We start from the raw sequence: 12,927 nt of genomic DNA on the forward strand, positions 1-12,927 counted from the left end.
CACTCAAGAGCAGCAAGATAGATACGATTCAAACCCTCGCTCGTCAAACCAGGAAGCTGACTGTCAAAGTGCTCCACATGACCTGCATGCATCAATGCAATCAAGTCCCACACACCGTCTGCCATTCACTCACCTTATTTACTTTGATCTCAACCCTCTCCCTCACTCTCCCTTTCTTCTTCATTCCCTGTTCCTCTTTCCCCTCTCTTAAAGGATTTTTTTTTCGATCATCATTTGTCTTTTTCTTCATCATATTTGCTCCACCCGCACATTTTCTCGGTTTTCTCCCTTTTTCTTCCTTTTACCTGTCCCTCTCTCTCATCCCTCCTTCTCCACGACGTTGGTTATATTTTCAGGTGTTCATGTGTTAAATGGAACTACACTAATTGTACACTTGTAAATAACATTATATACTGATACTGGATATCTTAATCTATAAATATATGTCAAAGTTAAAATAATTGATTTATATTTTGAATTAGCTTATAATATTAAACCTAAAAGTAATTAGTAACAAATCTGTTAAATAAATGTAGGAGTAAAAAGTACAATACTGGCTTCTAAAATGTATTGGAGTAGAAGTATAAAGTTGCATAAACTGAGAATACTCAGGTAAAGTACCTCAACATTGTACTTGAGTACAGTTCTTTACAGTACCTACTGTACTTTGTCTTTTTTTCTACTTTTCTGATTTGGGCTTCTTATTTAGTTATTTAATGTACCTATATTTTGACTGTATTTCATTAAGTTGTGAGAGCACTAAAGCCAGATCATTTCCTAAAAGTCTCCACCCGTTTCCTCCCCAGATGCACTCCCTGCGCCTCCTGAGCCAGAACGAGCCCTACAAGATCTTCATGAGTATGAGCGACAACACGCGCCCCCCCCAGCCCCTGCTGCAGCGCTGCATCCGCACCAACATCAACTTCAGCAAGCAGGGACGCGACTGCCCCAACAACCGCGCGCTGCGCCCCCAGTACAGAGGTAATACGGAGGGGAAAGAAGTGGTCAACCCACCGTGACACAGATACATGACATTTAAATGTTCTGGAAAGTTCCTTACACAGCTTTAGCCTTTATCTCATGAAGTCCCTAAGTGACACACCCTGAACAGGCTGGTGGGTCATGGTCCAGGTCATGTGATGTTGTGTTCCCATAACAACATGTCCAGGTGTCAGGCTAACACAGAACTAGCTACATTTCAAAAGCTTTTGTTGTTGTTGCTAAAGGTAAAATTCAAGCCATTTAAGAATTAAAATGCTTATATAACATGTCCTTTATTTCATTTAAGCTGTTGTGAAAACATTTCTTGATCCAATTGATATTAAACAAATGAGATAAATATCGCTGTGACATTAATGTCACATCGGGACCTTAACATTTCTCATAAATCTGGAGTGACACATATGTCACAATTAGAAATATGATTATGATCTGCTCAGTTGATTTAACTGATTCAAGGATATTTAATATATTATATACTTTTCAGTTCAGAGAATGTTAAAACAAATGTAAACATCATCCTCATTAATTAAGTTATTAATAAGCATTACTTTACCATTAACACCCAATGTGACATATATGTCACTTTTCAGATCTCTGACACTAGGGGGGGGTTACTTGTCAGAAATGTGTTCTATTTGTTCTATGTGGTCTATTTAGTCTCAGTGACTTTTGGGTTCGGGTTTGGGTTCTCATAATAACCAAATTGTCTATTCTCCTAGAAATGTAGGCCTTCACTTTAAAGATAATTAGTGCAGTTCTACACCAGTGTTTCTGTTACTTTAGTGGTGTTAAGTATTTTTTTTATCAAATTCCTACCTATTAGTATATTCAAGCATTAGACTTTATACATATGCTGATCTTATTTGTCCTTAAGAAACACTTAAAGAGGCCTTCGGTTACAGGGTTAGGGTTAATCTCATGTGGAGTATGTTGAGCAAGGATTTGAGAAATACAATATGACTACATCTCTGTATACGCTTCTATTGGTTATTTATTTTATTAATCAATTACATTTTATTTACATTTCACAAGTTACACATGTGTCTCAGGGGCCTTTCAGTGTGTACGGCATATGAAAACCACTCTGTCCTTAGATCCTCGCAGTGCACAAGGAAATACTCCCCAAGAAATATTTGTAAAACCTCGGGGTGTAGAGATCCCTCTCCGAGGACGCTAAGACCTAAAATAGTTATCGTGTGTATAGCTTAAAACAGATAATACAATTACAACATATGCAACCTAAATGACAACAATTATAATGCGAACGTTTATAAAAAAAGAAGGATCCGGAGGATACCAACAATCTTCCAGGTGTGGCAAAGACATACTAATGTTGGCGTCAGGAAGGACAACGGCAACAGGCCATGACTCATGATCCACATGTACCCTTTAATACTGGCAACCTGCCAGCTGAGAGACAACAACTCTGGGGATGATGCATTTATGGGACATGAACAACATTGGTGCCAAGAAGAAGAGGGTATATCTAAATGCATTAACATCCTGTCACCATACCTAAAGACTTGGCACCTCCGCCTCGGCGTGGAAAAGACAACATAATCAATGTTCCACCTCAACAACAGGGAAGCGGCCAATAGGAGTCTGTTGTTCCAACAACACCGAGAATGAGCTGCTCCAAAGACAAACACCCGCGATGAGCTGAGACTACATGAACCTCTTTCCCGTTTGTTTCGTGCTTCTTTAGTACTCAGTTAGTTCTAGGTGAGAACACGTTTCGCCTTCCACCGCCAAGAGCCCAAGTGGTGCCACGTCATGACATCACTGTACACGTCGCTGATTTTCTCGCCAACTGCGCTCACAACAACAACAATGGCGGACTGCGTCGTGTTACTTGTAATCATACCAAGCCAGATTAAATTGAATCGTGTCCTCGTTGGCATCGCCCGGTCAGATGTTGTTGTGTCCCACAGTGCTGTTCGAGACGCCAACATGTTGTGTCCTGCAGGCACAACATGTTGTATAGTTTCTGGAAACAACAAGAATAAAATCGAGACAGGAGCTAACGATTCTGAGTGTTTGATTGCAAGAAAACCAGTCTTTCAATACAAACTCTTCATATTGCATAACCTTACATGAATCCGTATTGATTCTGATTCTGTTCTTTGGACAGTGTCTCCTAACTTCATATATTTAGGTTCCGTAATCACACTATGTTGCTTTCTGCAGCTGGGTTCATCCTGTTCTTGCAGTTGGGGGAAATCAAGCAGTGGTTTCAAAGAACACAATGGTGGGTTAGAATAAGATATAAGATACTTTAGCGCGCCTCAAGTCTTTGCCCAACTTTCCTGCCCGGCTCGCCTCAACAGAGTAAAAGGTCAAGAGACAATCGCCAGAAGAAAAGTTTAGTACAGATAAAGAGAAGTAGAAGAAGAGAGTAGACAGATAAAAGTCCCCGGACTCCCCTCTTCTCCTTTATCACGCTTAAATAAAGCTTCAGTTGTCAGAAATCAGTCCGTTCCCAGCAGCCTCCTTGTTTTTCAGTACTCTGCTTACACATTTCCAAAAGTAGCAGCAGAGAGAGATATTAATATGTAAATGGTCTGAATCTGAAATAGGTTTAGGAGTCTTGTTAGCGACTGAGGCAAGGCAAGGTCCTTATAAGTGGAGAGATACAGCTGATCATTAAATCTGCCTCAGGCGGAGAGGGAGGTTGACTGAGCATGGCTCCGTGTCAGCAGCCTCTTGGCAATGTGCGAAAAAAAGAAGGCTGGGAGACATGGAAATAAAAATAGTTGTGTGGGAGTGTATCGTCTGTTTGTGCAGATTTAAAACTGGGAGTGTGTGGGAGAGCTTGTTGGTGTTTAAGGAAAACGGTGCATCACACAGTGTGGGCTCTCCCAATATATGTTTTAGTATCGATCCGGTCAAACCCAGCGTGCCCCCCACAACATCAGCGTGGCCTCAATCCACCCAAGTTACTCAAAGTCCAAGATGTCTTTAAATATCATGTTGTCAGTCCCAAACCCCAATATACTTAGTTGAATATGAAATAAAACAGAGAAAAGCAAGAAACCACCATATTTAAATACTTGAAACTGCGAGAAATGTAAGCCATTATCGGATTATAGTTGTCTGTATTTTTTCTGCCAACCGACTTATCAGCTAGCTAATCATTGCAGCTTGGAAAGCAACTTATAACTACAATTATCAAATAAATGGACACAAATGTATTATTACAAAAATTGCGTAGCGCTTGGTTCTTTTACACTTCCTGTGGGAGTCCGCGTCTCCTCTCAGTGCTCGCCAAATATAGTTTTTAGTATCGATCCGCTCAAACCCAGCGTACTCCCCACAACATCAAGTGGAGTGCGTGGCCTCTGCTTTCCTTCGATAATAGCTTGTTACAATACAGAACCCCAGCAGGAGTTTGTGTTTTACCACGGTCAAGAGCAGAGAGAGTAGCCTGCCAAATGTTGCCCGAAACCACTCGGAGCCAACAGTGTTCTCAAAAGAAAAGCACAATAAGCGATTAAGAAACAAACAAACAAACAAAGTCCTCCAGGATATTTGCAGTATTGATATGTGTACTTATTAAAGGTGAGACTTAGATGTAGAAATGTTCAGGTTCATCACATGCTCTGGTTACAGCGCAATTCTAAAGCAAATAATTAAAGTCAATTGTTCCAATTTCTTGCAGTCCAGAGCAGTAGCTTCAAACTATTCTTAAACATAAATATATTCTCTTTAATTCTCCGTAACGCTTATTTTCCGCGCTGACTCACCAGTAATAAAAGTATTTTATTGTTTCTGTCTGTGGCGGTATTCCCTCAGCTGTTTTTCAAATAAATAAATCCTTATCATAAATTCCCTAATAAGAATGCTGATAACAATCCACTTTAAGGAAACTCCTGTACAATACATCACATTATTTATTTGACATTTTGTAAATGTCATTGAAATGATTTGTGTTTACTAAAATCATTGGGGTAACGGTTGTTTGCTCATGTTCAATTATCAACTTTCAATGATTTAAAAAAAAAAAAACTACATCCGCTGTTTAGGATGTATTCACTTTGATTGGTCGCACATTTGGTCTTGAATACTTGATGTTATTAACCCTTAGGGGATTAATAACATCAGGGGCCCCGCAAGGATGTGTGCTCAGCCCCCTGCTCTTCACCTTGCTGACCCACGACTGCACACCCACCCACAGCTCCAACCACTTCATCAAGTTTGCGGATGACACAACCGCGGTGGGTCTCATCAGCAACAACGGTGAGACCCATTACAGGAGGGAGGTGAACCAGCTGACCACGTGGTGCATAGACAACAATCGCTTTCTCAATGTGGAGAAAACAAAGGAGATTGTTGTCGACTTCAGGAGAAACGACACACAACACCCCCATCCACTGACCATCGGTGTTACTGCTGCACCAAATTCCTGGGGGTGCACATCACCGAGGATCTCTCCTGGACCAACAACACCACGTCACCAAGGAAGCCCAGCAGCGCCTTTACTTCATCCGCAAACTGGGGTTAACTGGGGCGAGAGACAGTGAGCGACGGCGAGAGAACAAGAGAGACAGCGAGAGACGAAGAGAGACGCCGATTGAAAAAAAGTGAAACAAATATTGAGAATTGAGAGATAGTTAGATATATTTAGAGTATTATTAGATATTACTAATATTTTAATAATGATGAGAACTCTGGACGTGAGTCAAGCTATAAGCTTTTTACATGGAGGAGGAGAAGACCGTTCATAAAAAAAAAAGCTTATGGATACACCTGCTATTTGTTCATAAAATGTGTATATAGGTTCATGCTACCTCAATCAAACTTTTACTTTATCATAGTGACATCCCAGGTATATATTTCCAGCTTTCAAAATGTTTCGTTGTGCGTGTTTGTGTTATCCATAGTACAGTGGAGTAGGGCTGGGCGATATATCGAATATACTCAATGTATAAAATGACTATCGCGAACACCGAGTATAACCTGTCTAGTGGTAATGGGACACAATGACACCCGAAGTGTGTTCCTTGTGTCCAATCTACTCCGTCATTTTGTTTCGGGCGCTGTCACTGCAAAAAAAACTTGATTCACAAAGATAGGATGTTGGAAATGGAAGCAGGCGAGGATATTCAGCTTTGATTTGAATCCAGAACACCGACAGAGTTGGAGTCTGGAACATACTTTTAAGGCCATCTGTCGCTAGCTTGCGGCCTTAATGTTTGAAGTAAAATATCACGTGACTGAGACTTGTCAAGAGACCCAGACGCTCAGACGGATGTATCTGGTCATTATTAGATCTTTCTGTCAACCCGGTACCGAAATAACCCACCAGCCGATGCCGGTCCTCGGACAGGGGGTTAGGGACCACTGTTCTCTACGGAGGGTCTGTGAGTACACACTTATGTGAATAGTTGTCGGTATTTTTTCTACCGATTGACTTATCAGCTGGCTAATCATTGCAGCTTGGAAAGCAACTCATAACTAAATTCATCAAATAAATATAGTGTAGTTAAACATAAAATAAGTATTGTTACAAAGATTGTGTAGCACTCGGTTCTTTTACATTCTTCCTGAGGTTAATTGAGGCCGCCTGTGTGGTGAAAAGGGAAATAAACCAGCCCTAAGCTGAGTTTCCAATCAGTGGAGAACCCTCACCTCCAGACCAAGCCGGCGAGCGTTGGATTCTCCGTGGAAGTTATGATGGCAGATGATCAAGCACCAGGCCACAGAGCTGGAATAACATTGAAATAAAATGACGACTGATGTGCAGCCAAATTATGGAAGCACCCAGGTACAGAGGAACCGAGCGTCAGACTCTGGAGGGGAAATGCAGGAGACGGGAAGCAGAGAGCAGCAGTGATGAAAGGGTCCCTGGTGGGGAATAAAGAGTTGTTTTCCATATCTCTCTCTCCTTCTCAGGCTTATTCACTCTGAATTGATCTTTATATTTCAGTTTATTCTACTCTTACTCACCCTAATTTATTTTTGTCTTTTCTCTTTCATCTCATTTTATTTGCAGCATTATCGGACACTGGTGAAGTTTGATTTGATAAATAAAACATTTTGCTTCTCTTAAAAGAAGCATTGAATCATCAGAGCAAATGACCCGCACAATACATACCTTCCTGTTAAATATATTCAGAGTATTAGTTCAGCATCACAATGAACATTTTAACTTTTCCCCCCAAATGAATTGTCTACAAAGAACAGAGGGTGTTGTATTCTGTATAGATTTTAACTTACATGGTTTATTGACTCTAGCATTGTACCACCATACTGTAGAATTCCTTTTAATATGTATCGTGTTATTAGTGTGAATGCTGTGCAACAGCAATCCACTATAGTTCTTCTGTTACATTACATTATATTGCATTTAGCTGACGCTTTTACAATAAGTGCATTCGACCAAGAAGATACAAACTTGAAGAAAACAGAATCATAAAGTACATCAGGCTTCATAGAGCCAAAACATTTCAAGTGCTACTCAACTGGCTTTAGATAAGCCAGTCCTTTGTTAGTATATAAGTGCTTTGTTAATAGTTCTATCGCTCGAAGTGGAGTCGAAAGAGATAAGTTTTCAGTCTGGAAGGTGTGTAAGCTATCTGCTGTCCTGATGTCAATGGGGAGCTCATTCCACCATTTTGGAGCCAGGATAGCAAACCCACGTGTTTTTGCTGATGGGAACTTGGGTCCCCTTCGCAGCGAGGGTGCAGCGAGTCGTTTGGCTGATGCAGAGCGGAGTGCACGCGCTGGGGTGTACGATTTAACCATGTCCTGGATGTAGGAAGGGCCAGATCCATTCGCAGCATGGTACGCAAGTACCAGTGTCTTGAAGTGGATTCTAGCAGTTACCGGAAGCCAGTGGAGGGAGCGGAGGAGCGGCGTGGTGTGGGAACATTTAGGAAGGTTGAAGACCAGACGAGCCGCTGCATTCTGGATGAGCTGCAGGTCGGATGGCACATGCAGGTAGACCAGCCAGGAGGGAGTTGCAGTAGTCAACTCGTGAGATGACGAGTGCCTGGACCAGAAGTTGTGTCGCTTTCTGGGTCAGCTGGGGACGTATCCTCCTGATGTTGTAAAGAGTGTACAGACAGATAATTAGTTTTTACACAGAATCAGATTAAACAAAAAAGTCACACATTAGCCACTCGCGGGCAAAAATGTCCCATCCACTCCCATTATAACCACATCTTTTGATCTCTCCGCCATACCGGTATAAAATCATGCATTTTGTAATGTCAGGGTTTTATATTGGAGGAAAATAGTTCAATTTGTCCTTTTTACTGTAAAAACCAGATGTGACATTTTACCATTGAATTACATGCTTGTCATTTCTTGGTTTCTTTGCCTGTTGTGTAATGGGGCCCTGCCAGCCATTGGAATACATGTATGCAACTCATATGATGTAGGTGTGTTGGTATGGAAGAGTGGTATCAGCTGAGAAGTGTGTGTGCGTGTGCGTGTGTGTGTGTGTGTGGACAACAATATACAGTAGATTTGGTTTACAGCAAGTCACAGTTTTCACCTCATTTCTCTCTCTCTTTCTCTCACTCCCTCATTCCCAGACTCATACACACTCGTACATATTAAACCTCCTTATACCTTGTATGTGTGTGAGAAGGAGACAGGAGTAACGGCCCGTCCACACAGCGGCGTGCGTTGAAGCTTCCAACGCTTCTGCCCATTCACTTTGAATGGGGTGACGTCACGTTTAGCCGAACTGCATCGTATCATATGCCAGTACAAGCTCTAGCCAATCAAACCGCTGCTTGTGTATCAGGGGCGGGAGATTCATGTGATTGGTTGTTGGTCGAGTGTCAGACACGCCCACCGGCAAGCGTCAACGCACGCCGCTGTGTGGACGGGCCGTAAGTGTGCTCTCATGGCGTTTTGCTTTTCATTTGTGCTGTGTCATGTGTCTTTGAGGTAAACAGATGTCTGATCTTGACCCAGCTTGACCTCGATGTTTTGAATTGTTTGGAACATCAAAGTCCTTTGATAACGTCTCTTTAGCAAACAGACATACACAGCGATACATACACTCCTTGAAGTAAATAAAAACACCTGGCTGCAAAGCTTCAAATAAGTGTAGTTTGGCTGGCTGGTCATTTCATTCCTGTGATACGCAACAAGCAGTAAGATGAAGAGGAGCTTCTCTGTGGGACACGAGGTCTCATGCAGCCGTAACTTCAGCTGCAGGACTCGTCCTCTGAAACACAAACACCCTGAGAAGGAGAATCTGGTGTGGATCTGAACTGTGCTTGAAAGGAGTCAGCACAAAGATAAAACACTTTTTTTCCGACATATATTATATTCTGGAAAAAGGGTGAACGCCTCAACAAGCCACCCGTTGTTGAAAGACCGATTCAGAAGTTAGTTGTTCTAGTGGAGAGCAGTTAGGAAGCTAACTTTCTAGAATAGCTAGAAACGTATATATGTCCTCGTTAGGCTAAGGGAATATTAAAGTTGATGTAGCCTCAGTTATGTAAATGATATTAATTGTTCAAATATGTACATTATATTGTGAACTTGCACTGTTCTATATGCGAGTTAAGGGAAAGACAAACAAGATAAAATAGTTGAAAATTACCATTTGATGAAGATCATATAGTATATGTATTAACATCTGCATATGTGTTTGAAGGTAATTTTGGTGGGAGTGTAGCTGACGCTCAAAGGTCCCTTATTATTGTTTTGTCCTTTTTTGAAGAGTGTTTAATGTATGCTTGAACATTGGTTTATTTTGTAAAAATGATAAGAGTTGTCTTTCCGGAAGTCATGTGACCTCTTGCCCCGGATGTTTATATTGTGTTTGGAGAGAGTAAAAGGGCGGTAAAAGTATCAACGATGTGATAATGATAATTCTACTGCTGGTCTACTAGGCAAACATGTTTTCACGGTGTTTCATGAATGTGCAAAGAAGAGAATAAACGTCATTGTGGACATCAGTTCGATGCGTAATGTCATTTCAAGACCAGAGTAGTTACATGCACATAGTCCCTTGATTTTCGTTTGCAACAGTCATGTTATGATCAGCAATGGTGTGTTAGCGAGTATTCACAACCTCTGGAATGTCCAATTGGACCAATCAGAATTGAGTATTCAACTAATCTGTGTAAAAATGCTAATTAAAGCAACTTATGCTGATTACGCAATTTGCTAATATGCAAGTTAGAATCAGACAGTACCTCATGTCTGGTAGATTTTAGAAATCTAAATGTGGGGTGCTCAACATTTCCAGGTTCACAATAGTGCTTTATAGGCTGGCAAATAGACTTTGTCTTATGTCAACTGCTTATAGACGCTGCTTATGACAATAAAAACTTTGAATCTTGAAGCTTGTAAAAGCCCCTTAAGGTGACTGCGTAATTTGTTTGGGAATATAGTGGTTCAATCAGGAGAGACATGATGTATGGAATACATATTTATTATCGGTCACATTATATCAATGAAACATAAGGAAACATGAGACAGTTCATAACAAATGAATGAAATGTTGTTTTGGCGATTAGGCCCAGGTTTTTGTAGGATATCAATCGGGAAGGGAAGAACCGTTTCCGATGAATCCCCCTGGGTCTAGACACTGGTGGTGGTGATAAGTGGTTAGGTCCGGTTGGGAGGGAGAAGGTTAAGCTTGGTCCTGAGTTCAATCAATCGATCGATCAATGTTTAGTCATATAGCCCAATATCACGAATGTTACATTTGTCTCAGTGGACTTCACAGTGTGTACAGAATATCAGTATGACAATACGACACCCTCTGTCCTTAGACCCTCACATCGTACAAGGAAAAACTTCCAAAGAAAACCCAGTTTAAAGGGAAAAATGGGAGAAACCTCAGGGAGAGCAGCAGAGGAGGGATCCCTCTCCCAGGACGGACAGACGTGCAATAGATGCTGTGTGTAAATTGAAAAGATAATACATTTGCAACATAGGCAGTCCAAATGTTTGGAAATGCATGTGTGTGCATGCATGGAGTTGAAAGCAGGAGGCGAAGGGGTGGAGGAGGGTTGCGCGTTGACACCTGGAAGACAGCTGATAGAACAGGGCAGAGCATATATAGAGGGATTAACAGGTGCGATCATTAGGCTTGTGAATGGAGGGGCGTGATAGGTTAGCTGAGGATTGGCGCTCCCTGTCATTTAGATGCAGGGAGAAAGTATTGCCATGACGAGCAATACGGAGTGTTAGGTCTTCCTGTCTGAACTTGCGCTAAGCTTCATTTGTCAACAGTAAAATACATTGTACTCGCTGACATAGTTTGACATACTTTTCTTACTTTTCCACCCTGATAACCTGCTTGGATTTAGTAAATACGTTTTGAATTTGCATAGTTTTAGTCCCTTTTCTGCATACCTTTGTCTCTCATTATCCTTTCTCACGCACACATTCTCTTTCTTTCTTTGTCTCACAACTTCTGAAACCTGAGGCGCCCCTTTGTTGTGTGTTTTATTCCACACTGCTTATCCTCCGAGTGCTAATTATCCTCCTTCTCCTCTCTTCCTCAGTGAATCAGTGGCTCCTGAAGTAGAAGAGTCTATTTCTCACTGCCACGCGGAACTGGGCCTGCTGTTTGACCCTAACTGAACGGGAAGCAGAAGTGTTGCGCTGTGCTCCAGACAGCTCGACAAACTCAGCCAAGCTTTCTGAACATCAAACCATTTTAGTGAAGACCAGAACTCTCAGGACTCTGACGTCTACTGTGTTTTTATTTGTTGTGTTACCTCACAAAGACTGGAGATTTAAAGACTCAACTCATTTTCAGAGGGATGGATGTTATCTGACGACTAAATAACGTCCATATTCAAATTCTGCCAACATAAGGCAATTGTGTAAATGATCATCCGTTGACTGGAGGAATTATCACATTTCCATTGATGGACTGAACCCCTGGCAACAAAGAAGCACTCGGCTGCGGTACGATGAGAGATATAAAAATGTGATGGTTCTGATATCAAATAGTAACTAAAGAAGTCAATTTTCAAAGAGAATGTGAAATCAGGTTACAAGGCTGAAAGCGGAGTCTGCTACTCTGATATGTGTACGGACCTGAACAGATGGATGTTAATGGAGATTAAAAGGGATAGGTCACTCATTTTGCATGATTTTTAAATATTTCACTTGTGTTTAAGATATTTAATTAAAAAGTGGTGAAAAAATTCAGCTGGCTTCAGGTTCGTGATTTGAACAGAAACACAAACCTCTGGACGTTTGATCTCTTTTTGTGGTTATGGAGTTAAAATGAAAGTGGACCTATCATGCTATATTTGAACAATATATTGTACGGCATACCTATAAAGTATATAAATATAGTTTTTTTTTCAAAATACCAAACAGATCCTGCATTTTAGCCATGCCTCATTTCGCTCTATTTGCTCTTTCCAGCCCTGTTTTTGCAGGAGGCAGATTCTGTGAGCTGCAGCTGACCACACCCCCCTGCAGGAGAGGGGAGCGTGCTCTGAGATCAGCTGCTAGGCTGTCAGAAGAGGGGGAGAAAAAGAGATCTCCGTCCTCGGTGTTTTATTCTTATATGATTATATAGAGTCATTATTCATTTGATTTAGAGCTCAATAAATAACAAAGAAGACCTTTGACCGACACTTTTCTAATTTTGTCCGGAAGATTTAAACTTTAACGGACATGTTGACCGGCGAAAAAAAATCTAACTAAAACTCTGCCGCACGGTCCCTTCGTTCCTTGGAAGAGGCGGAGAGGTGGGTGTTTGTCATCTGCTGGTGGACTACCGGAGAGAATTACAGTGCTTGCTTCGACGGGGAGGGATTGCATTGAATTACAGGAGCAAACGCTTGCCTCGGGGAGGGAGAAAAAGAGCCACAGCGGAGAATAAACAGAAGGGCAACCATGCGCGGGAAGTCTTCTTCGCTGCTTTTGCGGCAGACGACAGCGCCACTTACAGGCCTGGCATATGTACTACAGCGTCTCCAGCGCTTT

General features: G+C 41.6%; 1 protein-coding gene across 2 annotated transcripts in view; it reads left to right on the plus strand.

Moving 5' to 3' along the window:
* LOC117450616 (carbonic anhydrase-related protein 10-like) overlaps positions 1–12,138 on the plus strand; it is a 228,397-nt gene extending 216,259 nt beyond the window's left edge. For both annotated transcript variants that reach the window (XM_034088469.1, XM_071204159.1), the window contains 2 exons: positions 807–981; positions 11,484–12,138. In XM_034088469.1, coding sequence (XP_033944360.1) covers positions 807–981; positions 11,484–11,506 — 198 coding nt within the window. In that variant the 3' untranslated portion in view covers positions 11,507–12,138. The remainder of the gene's footprint in view (positions 1–806; positions 982–11,483) is intronic.
* Positions 12,139–12,927: the final 789 nt, after the last annotated feature.

The sequence above is a fragment of the Pseudochaenichthys georgianus genome, chromosome 8 (assembly GCF_902827115.2).
Source record: "Pseudochaenichthys georgianus chromosome 8, fPseGeo1.2, whole genome shotgun sequence".
Lineage (NCBI taxonomy): Eukaryota > Metazoa > Chordata > Actinopteri > Perciformes > Channichthyidae > Pseudochaenichthys > Pseudochaenichthys georgianus.